This window comes from Poeciliopsis prolifica, unplaced genomic scaffold (assembly GCF_027474105.1).
Source record: "Poeciliopsis prolifica strain line A6 unplaced genomic scaffold, Auburn_PproV2 SCAFFOLD040, whole genome shotgun sequence".
Classification (NCBI taxonomy): Eukaryota; Metazoa; Chordata; class Actinopteri; order Cyprinodontiformes; family Poeciliidae; genus Poeciliopsis; species Poeciliopsis prolifica.
The window spans coordinates 3,443,552-3,460,195 of NW_026562415.1; the positions used below are offsets into that span (position 1 = coordinate 3,443,552).

The 16,644-nt window shown below is 42.6% G+C and overlaps 1 protein-coding gene across 2 annotated transcripts; it reads right to left on the reverse strand.

Moving 5' to 3' along the window:
- Positions 1 to 689: 689 nt before the first annotated feature.
- On the reverse strand, positions 690 to 16,154 carry rassf8b (Ras association domain family member 8b). Of its 2 annotated transcripts, none has more exons than XM_055054725.1 (9): positions 15,625 to 16,154; positions 6,703 to 6,874; positions 4,697 to 5,047; positions 4,428 to 4,621; positions 4,140 to 4,343; positions 3,682 to 3,756; positions 3,292 to 3,414; positions 2,013 to 2,136; positions 690 to 1,620 (listed from the first exon to the last, which is right to left on the reverse strand). In XM_055054725.1, exons 2-9 carry the CDS (start codon positions 6,812 to 6,814, stop codon positions 1,505 to 1,507), a joined length of 1,299 nt encoding a protein of 432 aa, XP_054910700.1. In that variant the 5' UTR covers positions 6,815 to 6,874; positions 15,625 to 16,154; the 3' UTR covers positions 690 to 1,504. The 2 variants fall into 2 exon arrangements, with proteins under 2 accessions (XP_054910700.1, XP_054910701.1); XM_055054726.1 differs by having other exon boundaries at positions 4,712 to 5,047; positions 15,625 to 16,153.
- Between the last annotated feature and the right edge of the window lie 490 nt (positions 16,155 to 16,644).

The following is a 16,644-nucleotide window of genomic DNA, read 5'->3' on the forward strand; positions in this document are numbered from 1 at the left end:
GATCCTGTTTGGTAAATCCCAACTTTTACATCATGAGACACTGAACAGTGAGCATAATGTTTGTAACCACAATTACCACAAAAGGCTCAGAACTGTTTCCTTTCCTACTTCAAATTAAAAGTCTCAAACCAAGACAAAGACTGTTTTAATATATTTTCCGATCTCATGCAACAATATTCTATCAGATCCCTGCTTACTTCCTGTAAAATCAAAATCCCAACGCACTATTTGCCTGGATGCGCAATCTGGACATAGAACTCTAAAAAATGCATTATTTGCATTTCAATCCAGTTTCAGAAAATCAGGGGCTGGATTTGATTAATTTTGTGGAACTGGATTCGCTACACACACACATAGAACCTTTTTTAAGGAAAAGTTTTACACATTTCTCATTTTTTTATTCCATTACTTCCCAACAAATCCTATTTTTTCTGTGACAACAAAATAATTAAGTAATTAGTGTTTCACTCAAACTATATGTACATATAAAAATTTATTTTCTTGCACTAGCTTTGGTTCAAATAAGACATCTTTATTTTGTTAAACCATTAAAAATAAAATGAATATATATATATATATATATATATATATATATATATATATATATATATATATATATATATATATATATATATATATATAGTGGCACTTTTACACATTCAGATCTAAAGTGCTGAAGCTTTTTTTATATATATTTATATAAATAATATAACAGTGTATGTATGTGAACACAAACTTATAAAACAACCTAAGCTCCAAAGATGACATCCATTCAAATTACTTTTAGTCGCCTGAATAGTTTGTGTTTGTCGCCACCTGGTGGCTATTTAGTCAACACTGATTGTTCGATTGATTTTCTATACTTTTGGTACTCTGCTTTTCACCTCCTATTTATATTTATAAGTTGGATGTTTTACCTCATACTTTAAAAACTTAGTATAAGGCTACTTTATATCCACTGAATCAATATAAAAATCTAAACCCATATATTAAAAAAACACTAGATGTAAAACACACTGACATCAGGTACAATCAGCAGTCTCCTGGATTGCTGCTGAACATTTTTGATTTTTTACTAAGTTTATATGGCATTCAGAAGGTACCTTGAGTTCTGCTTTAACATTATATTTCTTCATGTCTGGTTTTGTTCATATGGTTTTTATTTTTTATTTTTTTTTACCAGAGTAAGGCAATCAGATATGGCTAAGGTTATAGCACAGATGTGCATGCTCATGCATCTACTCTTACCTAAGTCTAAACTCCTGAAATTCTTGTCATTTAGAGTCAGTCCGAAGCAGCTGCTTGGAGCAAAAAGTAAAGATCTGCTGGTTTGTAGCTGTTTGTTTTCGTTACCTCATTATGCAACAGCACAGGCGGAAATCTCACTCATGTCTCAGAGTTCAGACAAAGGTGTTGTACACATGACTTCAGTTTGTCTCCCAGTCAAAATGGCTGTGAATCTGTAACACCAGGCCACCCGGCTGTCTGCGTCGGCCGTGCGGAGTCAGACGTAGATGCCTTCTGGGTTTAGACCGGAGGAGACCCTGCTCTGCAGAGCGCGGAGATCGCTGGGTAACAGCCGCGACGAGCCCAGCCGTTTCAGGGAGCCACACTCCACATCTGTAGATGCAAGAGTTGATCAAGAACGCTCAGTCTTCTTTTTGTTTACACAACTAAAGCTTAAGTTAAATCGCTCACAGACTTCTGCCTCATCTAGTTACAATCTGATTATTCTGTTATTCTGGGTTCGTCCACAAGGTGGCACTGAGTTTCTATAGATAAAACGTCAATAGTGTGTAAACATCACAGGAGCCAAAGAGGTAATGAGCTATGAAATTGAAGTTTTATGAAACTGACTTTTGCCTTAGATTTGTGTGTGTGTGTGTGTGTGTGTGTGTGTGTGTGTGTGTGTGTGTGTGTGTGTGTGTGTGTGTGTGTGTGTGTGTGTGTGTGTGTGTGTGTGTGTGTGTTGTGTGTGTGTGTGTGCTTTAGGTTCCTGGGCTGGTGCTCACCGTTGTTGTCTCCTGTGGGTTGAGCGGGCAGCACCGTGACCTTGGTGCCAGTCTGCTGGATGAACTGCTGCAGGTTGACCTGCCGCAGCTCTTTAGTTAGCTGCTCAAGCTCCTGCTCTTTCTCCTGAGGTAGAAAACAAAACACCGTGGGAACTAAATGAACTACCAACTTCTTCATTTTTCTTCTTCATTGTAAGGCTAACTTACATGCAAGATGTTCATATAACTTTGAATTTTTTTCTTTTTTTTTGTGACATTCCTAAGGGTGTCTTTTACCGTAATGCATTTCTTATCGCGTTAAAATTTTGATTTATTACATAATTATTGTTATCACAATACTGTTGTGTAAAATATGATGTTAGAAAACCCCTAAAACTCTCCGTATTATCACGTCTATTCTTTTTGTGATTGTTGTCCTAAAGAACTATATTGCTGATGGCAGCATGTTTTTCAAGAGACGTATTTGTGCTAGTAGGGTTTTAAACTTGTGCCATGCAGTTATAAAGTTACAAATAGTTCTTATCGTGACAAGAGTATTGTATTGGAACTATATCAGGTATGAAAACACAAAGTGCATAGTTGATAAGTTCAAAATTCAACTTTTTAACATAAAGACACACACTATCAAATCTTACTAATGTCATTTCACAAGAACACAGGCAAAAGTGGCTAAATTGCATCATTTTTCTAACACTTCATAATTTATCATAAAATTACCACTGTTCTAAAATTATGGTTATAAATTCGACCAGAATGTTTGAAATCTGCTCAAAATCCCTCAAGCCGTAACCCAGTTGCGACAGCGGGTTGCCAGAAGGTTAAGCAACCTCTGGGAAGAAATTGCGTATTTATTACGCCCCGCGCTAATCAGCCAAAGAATGCTGTTAATACCCTCCCCTCCTCTTCTTATTACCTCATACTCCTCACATCACAGCAGACGCAGTCTGTAGAGGAAAATTTCGTTTCATAAGAGGAGGCGCAGAAGCAAAAATCCACTGCACATCCCAGCAAGCATCGCTGCCTGCAATTTAAGGAGCTCAGACTTCTGCGGTTCCACCTGTTCACAGATCACTGGCTTCTCTCTGCAGCTCCAAAGTTATCCTGCATTTTCAGAAAAACTTTCACAACCTTTTCTGAAAACTTTCGAGGCCATTTGGAGCATCTTGGGTTTTTTTTATTTTTTAGGTTTTTTTGAGGCAATAAAAGCCTGACAGTTTTGAGGCTGGAGCGCCAAAAAAAAAAAAAAAGTCTGATTTAAATGAATAAAATGGGAGCTGACCTGGAGTGTTTTGCCCGACTGGCAAAGCGAGCGCTCCAACGCCTTGCAGCTGCTTTCCAGCCGCGCCGTTTGTTGGCTCTGCACTTCCAGCTCTGCCCTCACTTTCTCCAGCTGGGCCTGCACCTGGAATCAGGAGTTGAAGGAAAACACTCATCAAAAGTTTGAAGGAGAAGCAAGTAAAGGGGTTTGGTAGCTTATTAACTTCTACTGGGTGGTTAACAACAAAACAAAAAAAAGCCAAAGGAAGTCGAGATTAATAATATGTCATGATATTAAAAACTCCTGCTTGGGATAAACCTTTCATTTGTCAGGTGTTTAGTTTAAACAGGACATTCCTTTCTCTTTTCGGCTCGGTGTGTGTTTGGAAAAGCAAGATGAACTGATTTGTACCTCTTCCTCCTTGACCTTCAGGTTGAGCTCAGCCTCCTGCTGCAGTCGCTCCTTCTCTAGTCCTGCCTCCATACTCTAAATAAAGCAGCAAACATCACTGCAAAGCCTTATGGAAACAGTCATCTATCTCAGTACGCCTCTCTTGCCTTCTAGATATGTTCCCTCTAAAATATGTTTTATTGGGATTTTAGGTTTTAAACCAGCCCACAGTAGCGACCCATAATTGCAGGGGTGAAAGTGCGTAAATAGTTTTCAACATTTTTTTTTGATAGGTCTCTGAAAACAATTATATGTTTTTGCATTTAAAGCTGGACATGGAGAAGTAGCATTCAGTTCCAAAAAACTGCAAAGATGCTGAAACACTGCAAATTGGATTTCTTACATTGCAGGACTCCTGCTGTTTGCAGGTGCAGTAAGAACGGCGGAATCACGCAGCTCCTCTGTATCGAAGGGCTCACCTGAATGCGCGCTAAGTACTCAGAAAGCCTGCTTTCGCAGTCGCGCACGCGGCCCCGCAGCTCGACGAGCTGCTGCCGCAGCTGCCGCTCGCTCTCCTGCTCGATGTGGAGCTCGTTCTGCCAGAACTCATCCTCCTCCGCCTCGGCGTCGTTCCTCCTCACCTGCTGCTCCAGAAGCAGCAGCTCGTCCTCCACGTTTCCTTCCTGGTAAGTGGAAAAATAAGTGGAATTGTTGCGCAATTTTTTTTTTCTTCACGGAAACACTCGGCTGGCCGCTGTCGGTCTCACGTCGCTGGCCTCCTCCCAGTCTCGCAGCTCGGCCTCGCAGCCCTGCAGACGGCTCTCCAGGGCCTGCAGCTTGCCGCGCTGCAGCTGGACCAGCCGGCTGAGCTCCCTGGCTGGACTCCCAGGCACAGATGCCGTCCCACCGCCTCCAACTCTGCTCAGGTTCAGACTGACGCCCCGCTGCTGAGGCTGTTTGGCTGAGAGTAAAAACAAAGTTACAAAATAAAAATCACACAAATTTTATATCTGTTGTAAAAAAAATGAAAGAACACCTTCGGCGTCTTTACTTTTTCCAAATATTTCCCGCAGTCCTCTGGCTCCTCCGCTGAAGGTCAGAGACTTGCGTTTGGGTTCCCTGCGTTTGAGCGAGCCGTCCGTCCCCGCGGGCCGCAGCTTGGCTAGAGGCGGCAGGCTCTGCCGGTACAGGCCCCGCTCCGGGACCCGAGCCAGCCCTTCGCAGGTCGGCCGCTCGCTGACGGAGGGGCCGGTCCGCTGGAGGATGAGCTGCACTTCGCTGGCATACTGACCCCACTTGTTGAGGGACACCACGGGGTTCTCATGCGGGGCCAAGTGGCGCTCCGTGTCTCGCCATTTCTCGATCAAAGTGTACCTGCCGGTGCGTCCTGGGGGGAAGAAAAGCGAGTCAGAATCTCTGGCATTATTTAGAATGTGCTTTATTACCTTTTAATATTTTCAACTGGAAGGATGAATAAAAATCAACAAAAATTGTTGAAATTCCACAAATAAAAACAAGAACAATATAATCTGTATGTATCCCCCGTCTTTAGCACATTAAAAAAAAAACAAATGTTGACTAAAGTGCTGCATAATTCAGTGAAATAAAGACAACAATATTAACATGAAACATATATAAAAGGTCAAAACAAAATGCAACTATACTTTATAAATAAAACTCAAACTGCTCAAATGAAGCATAGATTTAAAAGTCTCGACAGTCTCACTGATCTGTTCCAAAGTTTAGCAGTCGACTTGTGCATAATTTAACCTCAGTACAAATACATGTGAACAAACATAATAAGGTACACAGTAGGTCAGAGACAAAGATGTATGAAAGTTTGAAGGAGGAACAATTTTGACAGATTTCGATCCTGAAATTAAAAAAAATGTCAAGAAATCCAGTTTAAACTGGTTGTAATTCCAGCAAAAGGTGGTTCTGCGTAGTGAGTTAAGAAGGCTGGATATAAATAAACACCACACTTGTACATGAAAGTCCGATAAAATTCTGCTCAATGAAGCTTGTGGCTGAAACGCAGAAAAGGCTTAAGGAGGCTGAATAGTTTTGTGAGGCGGTGGACATATGAGGCCAGACCGGAGTTTAGATAATAACCTCTGCTGTGGCGTCAACAAAATCCAAATAAACTCGGAAAGCCGGGCGTGAAAGTCGAATTCGCACCGTGAAAAGAACAAAACTTGGTCAATAAATTCTTCCACGGCTCTCCCACGCTCGTGCACCACCAGCGCATTCAAAGCGCTCCACCAGTGTTGACTGAAAGAGTTTTTACGGTGGGAAAATTCGACTCAACAAGCAGCGATTGTGAGGGGCTGGAGGCTCAATGGTGTTGCAGTTTGTGTATGTGTGTGTGTGTGTGTGTGTGTGTGTGTGTGTGTGTGTGTGTGTGTACTCTGCATTCTAGCCTGTACACATGTAGATAAGAGCAGACCACTGCCTGTTTCACCCTCAACCCCCATCCTGCACAGTAAGGATCCTTGTAAAAAAAAAAAAAGAGAGAGAGAGAGAAAGAGGAGCATTCATCAGTGCAGCCATTCACATCAAAGTGGTCCGGCCGCCTGAACAAAAGGCAAAGAGGACACAAAGGACAGTGAATGCCACACATCTTGCTGCTCTGCCACTTTGACAGGCCTGTTTGAGCTCTAATGTGTCTAAAGGGTCGGCGAAAACGAATCGGAGAAATAGGGAGCCGCACAGAACAGCTCGCATATTGTCTGTTAAAGGCAGCATGCTAACTTATTTCACTGCAGCTCCTTGTCAATAAACCAAGAACTGCTGCAGTATGACTCATCTCATTCTGTAAAGGCTTATTTATGGGGAAAATATTCATGCCCTACAGTTACCTCTCATCTTTCTGCAATCCATCACCCAGAGTCAGTCTGACAACTTGCCCACCTGATATTAAGCGCATCGCAGAAAACGCAAATTTATCTCACTTAAAACGTAATCTAAATCACACGTCATGTCCTGTCAAATTGAGAGTGTGTGACAAAATATCTCTCGTTTTGTACGAAGCATTGAACTTACCAATCGCTTGTGCCAAAGCGATGACCACTTCCTGGCAGGTGGTGAACTCTGTGACCCCGCACACGATGCGCTGTACGCCGTCCACCCAGACTTTCAGCTCCATGGGCTTCATCCAGAGGCCCTCATTCCTCCATTCCACCAGGGGGAGCTCTTAGTGGTTTATTCTCACACCCTGTAAGCCAGCAAGTGAAAACGACACTTAGAATTATAGCAAATGTGTGTAAAAAGGCACAATTCAATCAGTGGAAAGTTAAAATTTGCTTTTATCATCTTTATTATAAGTCAGTTTATAATAGTGTCAGAGTCACTTGTCAGAGCTGTGTAAAGGCTAAATTTTTAAAATCAAACTTTTTCCTAGCTTAAAAAAAGGAACATTTTATGATTAATCAGTCACAAAAACAGTGTTGATACTAAAGGAGCCCTATTATCACTTCAGCCTTAATGATAAACCAGCTAATATGAGCAGTTATGACAATTCTGACCAAGAAGGGGCCCGCCACAATTTTTTAACATTTTAATTTCAATTTTTGTTCATGACAATAAAAAAAAATGGAGCAAGCCTTTAAAATTGTGACGCCTTTGATGGGTCAGATAGACTCAAAAAGCATAGACAAAATAGACAAAAAGATAGACAAAAACTTGGGGCCCCAAGTTTTTGTCATGGGGCCCCAAGATTCCTAGTGTCGCCCCTGAGCTTAACTCCTAAGATCAAAGCTCTTTGGGCCACAGCGAATTATAAAACAAAATCAACAAGCTCGTTTCCTTCCAGTTATTTCCTAAACGACTTTCCAACCACTAGAGAGCCCGGCTATAAGCGAGCTGAGAAAAATCTTGACGTCGACACTTGTTCTTTGGAAAGCGGTTTCATTTAATGCTCCCGATGAACAGTCACAAAAAGCACCCCTGTGGTTCAGCAATTGTAGCTGTGTAATAGAACCGTTCCAATATATTTTTTCATTTGCAGGCACTCGGTGCTGGAAAAAAAAGAAAGAAAAAAAGAAAGAGAGAAAGCAAGAGCGTACGGACACAAAATGAGAGCCATTTTCAAAGTGCTGACACAAGCATCAGCAGCGGGGCGGTCATTACGAAGCTGGCATCGCCTCAACAGCAGTTAAAGTGCAGCGGCCTAATGCTGAGTGGTGCAACCTCACTGAGCTGCAGAAACGAGCCATCAGTTCAGCTCTGATTGTTCAACGCTCATGTCGTTTGACATGGAGTTAAAGGCAGCTTCCATCTTCATCACAGCTGGAATGGGACCACTGCCCACCTCCCCCCGGTAATTTAACTGCTAGATGTTCTCCCGGTGAGGCGGCATTGTGCCGCACACCCTGCCACACGGAATAATTGTCTACGAGGTAAAAACAGATCAAATCTGATCTCAGATGCCAGCTGTGATCGAATGAAAAGCATTAACGCAAATGGTTTGCAACTTTTTCATGTTAGAGTCATAAACTTCAAAGTGTTTTATTGGTTTTACAAGATTTTCAATAATTTTTTTTGTATAATAAAAGCAGAAAAGTCTAGCTTGAATTTGTGCTTAACCTCCTTTGTGAATCCTTTATAGAAATGCTATTAAGAATTTTTTTAAAAAATTATTCCTCTGTTGTTGTACGGGGCTAGTTTTCCTTTCAAAACTTGACATTTTCATACATGCACTGGGTCGAGCAAAGAACTACTAGAGTCCTATTAATACTACTTTCCACTTATCTGAACATACATAAAACAATATAGCTTTCACTCAAATCTCTGAAGGGGTGACAATGCATGAAGACTAGTCAGAGTAAGGAGAAAAAGAACTGAAAGGTGAGAATAAAGTTTTGTTTTTCACCCGAATACAGTTCGTGTTTTCGGCCAAACTGCGGCTTGGAGGATCATCAGTGTTCCTGCAGGTGATGATGGCTGACATGGTTGTGAAAATGGCGTGAGCAGAGACCCCAAGCGGACTTTTCAGAACCTTAAAGTTCACGCTTTGATTTCATCAAGACAACATTTTCAAAACAAGCTCGACTTGTGTTAATACTTTGGTGAGAGACTGTTCAACTTTGCTCATTATAGCGACCAACTCTTTGATCTGTGGCTCCGGATTTAAACCGTGTGGCTTTTCCAAGGACACTTTGGCATGCGGAGGAGCCGAGAGATCGGCCTGCCCGCTCTTCAATTAGAGCGCAACCTGCTCGACCATCTGAGCCGCATCTGTCCAAGGTGAAAGCTCAGACCAACAGCAGGACAAACAAAACGAAGCAGATGGCGGATGTTTCAAAATTAGGCCAGGAAACAAGTTGCGACTGCGTCAGCTTAAGGCATTAGACGTCGAGGCTTTCACAAAGTCCAGCTCTGCTCTCCTATCATTTGTGAAGTCACACTTTGTAGCATTCACACTTCCTGCTCACATGCTGCACCAATGTGATCGTTCTCATGGCAAATCTCCAAATCCCACTCAGCAAATGACATCTGCCACCAACTTGGGAATGTAATCTCTCATGAAACTACACTTGGATGCACACGTCGTTTTTTGCGTCGAGACGAGAATTCAAACTGCTCTGTGCTACAATCTGCAATGACAAAAAAGAGCCCAACAGAGCAGAAAACAAAACTCCTAATCAACGGCATCAACAGTAAAATAATTGGTGTTCTAGTGAGACTGAAATGTGAAAAATAAATGTTTTTTTTATTATTATTATTTATTTTGTTGTGTAAAGAAGGACTAGCAGGAATGCCTTTTCAGGAATAACTTACAAAACAAGAAATAATATAGATAATGTCCATAAAGCTCACTGATAGTCAATGGTAATGAACTTCAGCAGTCATAACTCTAACATATTGATTCCTCACTAATACGTCAATGCTCTCTATCATCAGTCACACTTGAGACCAGAAAAAGACACAAACACACCTTTTTCTCCTCACTATTTGAAGTAAAAATTAGACCAAGTTTCTCTTGTTATAGATCAGTTAGAATTTCCAAAATTATTTCTATATTTCTATAAAAGCCACAATAACACCTGGGATTCACTGCTTTCAAGAACATTATGAGGAAATACTGAAGCAGCGTCTGAAGACGTCAGCCAGGAAGTAAAAGGTTGGGTCCAAATGGGCCGTTCAACCACTATAAGCATGCAGCCAAAGTAAGTGAATTTTTGGTTTCCACAGTATAAAATAATAGCATGCAGGTTGTTTTTTTTTTCTACCTGTATTGGTAACTTTGCTGCTGAAGGTTTGAATATTTCCTCATTTCAGAGACGTTTACCTTCATCTATAGCAGCGTTTCCACAGGTGGATGGAAATAAAAAATAAATAAATATTCAACCAATTTCTAAAGTTAGCTTTAGCCATGCAGGACAGAAACCTGCTGGAGGAAGTTATAGATGAATATTGATGTTTTTGAGGATGTCATACTGATATTTATTGGTCACTAGATCCAATAATTACATTTCCTCACACAACTGATCGTGTGAGGAAATACAAAGTAAACATGGGCCGATTCCCAGTATCAACAACTATTGATGTTTTAAAACCTTTTGACTTCATAGTTGCGAAAACGTACCGTCATACCTGATGTTTTTCTCCATCTCACAGTGAAGAAACACTGCCCTGTCCCCACCTGTTGCTGCACTCTGCCAGTAGGCTGCTATAAAACGAAAAAAACTACTTTCAAATCGCAAAAGCAAACACATCCGACATAAGTTGCGAGAAACCAAAGGAGCCGCACCCGCCTCAGTTTTTCATTCGTATATCGACAATTTTTCTGTCTAGTTTCTAGTGATTCTTCTTTCAGTGTTGCTGTTTCATTACATCACAGCACCGCTACTATGAGGGAGACAAAAACAAACAAAGGGAAACAACACAAAGCTATACAAAGTAGAACAGAGTCGCAGGCATTGTGCAAAATAGTAACATCAATGTGCCCACAGCCCCCCTCCTATTTGCCTTCTTGCAAGCGAGGCAGATGTTCAAATGTTCTGGTCCAAATAAGCAGAACTAAAAGCTCCATGTTCCTGGATGTCTGTGTGACTGAGTTGTCTGAACAACTTAAGAGACTCACAATGGCTGATGTCAGAAGAAACTAGTTGAAACCCACAGGCTAACGAGGCTTTGACCTGGAAACCCTAAAGGTCAGGCTGTTAAAGCCGAATTCTGTCCTAAACTGATCCAGGTGCATCGACGATGGACCCGTCTGCTTCCTCGTGGAAATGAGCTTCGATTTTTCTCTCCCCTGCCGGGAACGCGCAGCTCTCCAGTCACTATGGAGACTATTGCTACGCCTCGGCCGCCTCCGCCACTCGCTCCCTGCAGCCGCCGGCAACGCAGCGGCTCTGAATTTCCACGATACCGTTTCCATTTTCTTCCTTTATGGCCTCGGCAGCACTTACTTTGATGCTCCCTCTGCCAGCGTGTAAATAAATAAACCATACCAAGCGAGCCTGTATAAATTAGCATCCTGCGAGGGGGGGGGGGGTTCTATTTTTGGAGCCGCTTCATTGTAAATGCGCGCTCTCATGTTTTGGATCCGCTCAGCGGGTTGTGTCCAGACCGTTTTGTCAGAACATGTGGGAGAAGTGCTGCAACCGTTTTAATAAAGCGTCAGAGTCAGCGCTGCATATTTCAGCTCCACTGAACAGTTCATGCACGAGGAGGGGGGTTACCTTTCAACCACAAATAAGAAAAAATAATAAATATATACATATAGAGTCACTCAGCGGTTTGAGATTCTTACGTCAAGTAAAAATACAAAGATAACATACAGAAAACTTTAAAAAAACAAACCTCTAAGTGTTTTCATTTTCAACAGAAAAGAGATTACATCTACCACTGTTAGAAATAATCTGATGTATTTTTATGGCACCATTTATGATCAGCTGAATTTGAGCAGAATACCGATGAGGGTTATGTTTCGCTACATTTAAGAGCCAAATTTGTCTTCTCAAACTTGCTTTCCCTCAACACCAGAATTGAGCAGCAACAAGTGGGGGAGGGTCAGTGTTGCATTCCTGTATTCTCCATTCAGACAAAAAAAAAAAAAAAAACCTCTCTGGAATCTACTTAAAACCACTCTAAAGTAAGACCAAAATAAAAGCAAGACATGCTGCAAATGTCCAGGTCAGGAGTCCTGTCTCGGACACTTGTGTCCAAATAGTGAATATGAGGTGACGGCTCTAATGCCGTCCCCATGTGTCAAGTATTCACTCTCAGCACCCATAAATAGCAATAACCTTCATCTCTGGGAACAGATTTTTTTTAAAGTCAAAGGCGTCGTTCTGTGTGTCACCGATGCGATTTTTACGCATTTTGTGCTCGAGTGTCGCGCTCACTGCACCCATCCACAAGTATTGTTTTCCAGCATTGCTAGGATAACAATAGAGCAAGAGATTTAGAAATCTACTTTAGTTTAGAAAAAAAAACCAACAATTTATTCAGGGATGTTTACAAGGTGCACGATTCACTTATGTGCTAAGAATCAATTGAAGGGATGTACTGAAGGAAGTAGCCGGTGAGTACTTGTACTGTTACTAGCACATATCAGAATCAAGAGAGGACATGAAAACAATGCAAAGTGTTGAGTGTCATTATTTTCATGACATCAAGAAAATTGCAACAAAACGGAAAGTCTGCTGCTATCAATACAAACCCCTCAGTCAGGCAGGTTTTGCAGCAGCCGTTTTGTTAGCGACATCAGGAATATCCTGCTGTCTGGCCTGCAGACCACAGAGCTAATCTTAGTTGTGACTCCAGTCTGCCTCCCCTGAAGCTTCATTCCCGGGATGCCACAGGAAGGCTGAGCCCAGGAGGAGACGCGGCACACCGAGGTTGGGTCACTTATTAGATTAGCTAAAAAAAAAACTCCCAGGACAACTAATTGCAGTTAAAATCGGGCTTTAGTTGCAAACCTAACACTTCATTTCCTATTGTCTTGAGCTCCCCGCTCTCTCTGTCTTTTGCTTAATTAAAGTTTAACAAACTCAGCGATTGGGGTTGAACTCCTGACCCTTAAATTTGACACTCCAGTGAAGCAAAAAGAGAAAAAATAAATTGCAAACGCCACAGCAAACATCAGAATTATGATGCAATCAGAGGACAGGCTTTTTTAGATGAGTGCTGGAGCTCAGAGTGTTTTGGAGTTTGTGAGGTGTTTGGGGGGCCTGCCGAACCGAACGGCGCTCAAACAAAAGAGCGTGCTGCAATGTGTGCGTGAGCCCACATGCCCGGTGGCATGACTGGACACAAACAATCCCTCGCCATAGCAACCCGGCTCTGGCTTTGTCCAAGCTTTGTGCACGAACTGGGAAAAGGAGGCCAAACAATCTGCGACAATCAAGAAGCAAGCGGCGCTTTCCTGTTGCTTCCTCTTTGTGTCCCTTCAGCGAGGGGGACGAGAAAGAACGGCGGTGTGAGCCGCAGCGGGGTTTCTCAACTTTACGGTTGGGCGAGGTGGCTGGATTCTTGTCTCCTGCTGCAACTCATGGAGCAACTGTGTAATCCCTCCAAAGAAGATATTAATAACTGACTGTGGAGTAATTCAACTGATGTATTAGTCCAGGACACGATAGCATTTTCTACGTGTACGAAGGCTTACAGTCTGGACTCCAACTCTGATTTTTTACTCTGTTAAACTTGTGGAAATTTAATCCCATTCATCCATTCATCCTGCTTAATCTGTACGGGGTGAAGGGTGTATCCCCAGTGTTCAACATCCACTGATGTTGTTGACCTAATTAGGTTTCCGGATTAGCAGATGCTCTAATTGACTGTAATTGGAGCTGGCAACTTTTGAGATTGATCAGGTGGATGAGTGAAAATGTGATCTCATGTAAAAAACAACAACCAAAACACAAATAATGAAATAACAAAAAGGTCAAACCTAAACCTGACAGCAATCGTGCAGGCAGCCAACAACCCCAACTTACAGTCTGTTCAGCCTAACAGTGTAAGAAGTTCCTCTTGTTCAGACTGTCATGTTCAGTGCCATGCTAGTGCTGCGCCGGTAAAATGGCAGCCAGAAACGCTAATGTCAGCAGGTGTTTTCTATACAAGGAAATTCAATTAGATATGGACCCTTGTCCAGAGACACGATGTCACTTTCCTTGATGGAGTGTCCTGGACTCAGTGGTCCCTTCTCATACAGTAATGCACTGATGACTTTGTGCTTTAGAGTTGGCAAGTCGCCTCCTCCCACTGTAGTATCCTCCTCCTGCCCCTCAGTGTTACATCTACTGCAATCTTTAAATTATTTCCGCTCAGTGAGGCTTTTTCTCTCTCTGGTTTAGAGTTTGTTAAAAAAAAAAAAACATAAAAAATGTCAATGGCTGGAGACCAGCAGGCTTGGACAAACATTCCTCGGAGGTGCTGAATGAAAAGTTTCAGGAGGTGATCAGCCTGGAAAGTGGTGCATTCAGCCGCCGTCGGTCAGCTGCGAAACACAACGCGTCGTGTTGATTCTAACTAGAACGCACATGAGGGCAGCGTTTCGGGTGCGCCGCGTTAAGTTACTGGGAAGACGTCACGATCGCCACATCGGAGCGACGAAACCGCCACCATGCAACCTCAAAAGTTGAAACTAATCAGATTGATGAAGACAATAAGCCTGTAAGTCTGGCGGCTTAGCTGACCACGTGATGAGAGGAGGGGGAGGGAGTCTGATGAAAGACAAAGATTTACTCCAGTAATTCTGTTAAGACTTTTTTCCTCTGCAGAGGCTCAAATCATACAGGCAAAGAACAGGACGGATGATTTCTTCCTGTCCTGAAAAACCTACCTTGGTGTCTGATTCATAGTCTATTACATCACCTGACAGCTGAAAGCAAATAAATAACTGGTAATTTGCATAACATAACATTTACCTTTATGATTGTGAATTTTTTTACTTTTGAGAAGTACCCAGAAAACATCGCTAATAATGCTTAAGTTGTGGTTGAATATATAAATCATGATGCTACATATGGATACTGGACATTTCATATCATCAGAAGCTAAATGTGATATTTTAAATATGGGATACAAGGTTATTCATATTTTGAGTTTTTAAAAAAATCTTTAAAGTTGAGAGGAAATTTGAAAATATCACTTGTTAATTCTGTATCATTGAAAAATTGATAGAAGAACACCAACTATAAAGCCTGAAAAAATGCAGATATATTAAAAAGACTTAAATAAATTAGCAATGGTTAGCCTGGTGGGGGCACAAGTAAAGCCTGGTGGCCCGCCAGGCTGATAATACACTTAGGAAACCCGAATGCATTATGACCACAAGCTCAACACTGTGTGTCAAAGCAACCCTTACCATTTAAGGAACTAGCATTCCTTATCACATCCACTGCCCTAATATTCTCCTTATGCTTAGCATAACTTCTAACTTGGGGTGCATTTTTAACCAGATTTAAAAAACAAAGGTGTTTGCTGTAAGTGATGCTTCTGATGCATCACTTATAAAACACAGACAGCAGTACATTTGATTGAAATAACTCTATGCCGGTTGCTCTAGCTGCTCACTTTGCTTCTGCTCTGGGCCGGCTTGGCCTCAAAGTGCTCCTACTACCAAACACACAACTGCTGGCTGTGATCAAGTTGCCTTCCAGGCCCCTTGTTTGCTCTGCTGTGGGTCAATCACTCAAGTTAGGAAAGTTTTGATTAAAACCCACTGCTGAGTGGGTCACACACAAACCAATCACCTCCACACTCACTGTCCAGATCAATGACGGCTCATTGATCTGGTATGTTTGTTCTGTCCAGGACACATGGTGTCTTTACTTCCTCCTACAATCTCTGGAATATTTCTCTGGACTTGTCGCTCATATAGGAGCAGGACAAAAAAACAACAAAAATATGAAAGTATGCAACAGCTGAACAGTGAAACTAAACAACACAGCCTGAAAGCCAAACAGTGTGTCCGTTATGTTTTCACGCAGTGCGCGAATCTCAGCCGCATACCTCCCGCAGCTCGCCGCCTGTCGGAGCCTGTAGAGGAGCCGCCCCGGCGCTCCGGGGCCCCCGGTCTGCCCGAGTGAAATTCACCGCTTCCTGTGGCGTGTGGAGCAGGTTGAGATCCCGGCTTCAATCCGCGCCTTTCCGCTCCTGCAGGAGTTAACGCTGCGCAGCCTCTTCCTCCTCCTCTTCCTCCTCTTCCTCCTCCTCCTGCTGCTCTGTGAAGCCGTGTGGATGTAAACACCACTCGGTCCGTCCCGACTTCGGACATCCGACACGAAGGCTGCCCGGATGCAGCATCCGCTGCTCTGCCCATCAGTGGCGGGGACGCGACTGGTGAATTGGATCGGAACATCACCGCGCCGCGCCGCCGCAAGGCATGATGGAGCTTTTTAAAGCTTCGCCGTGCTGGAGGTGAACACATGGACGGACCCAGATCGGCTCTGGTCCAACGCAGACACGTTCAAGATGCTGTAGATGCGATGAACGGGGGGAAAAAAGAGACTTTCATCACCAACAATCACTCAGTTAAAGGATGGATTTCCTCAGCAATGTTTTATTTTTTTTTTAAATTGCAAAGTCTTTAAGAAGGCAATTTAGAAAAAAAAACCATCAGTTTTCCTCTGTGTTCCTGGATCGATGACGTCACAAGAGGCACAGCTATTCAGCCAATAAAGGTGACATGGAAAGAGTGAGCTAAAGCGTCACTCAGTGCATTGAGTTTTTTTTTTTTTTTTTAAATGGTGGTACAAACACTTAAAAAAACACATACAAGACACCCGTAAAGGTGCAAATACATCATCCAAGCAGGTTTTACATACACAAATACAAACTGCTGCCTCTTCTCTGTCCTCACTAAAGATGAAAAAGATAGCATTATGCTTGTGGATGCATTCCAGAAAGTACATGTTAGATCTTGCAACAGAACTTCAATTAAAGCTGCAAGCAGCCTCGAACGGCCCTCGCAGCCAAGCGCCGCTCCGGCCTATTGCCACCGCGGGGTACTAGCAACCGTCGCCTCACGTC

Excerpts from the sequence above, each read along its gene's own strand:
- rassf8b (XM_055054725.1), bottom strand. The coding sequence starts at position 6,814 with ATGAAGCCCATGGAGCTGAAAGTCTGGGTGGACGGCGTACAGCGCATC. Across the intron at positions 3,757-4,139 it reads AGTACTTAGCGCGCATTCAG|AGTATGGAGGCAGGACTAGA; the intron begins GTGAGCCCTTCG and ends TGCTTTATTTAG. Across the intron at positions 2,137-3,291 it reads AGTCGGGCAAAACACTCCAG|GAGAAAGAGCAGGAGCTTGA; the intron begins GTCAGCTCCCAT and ends TTTCTACCTCAG.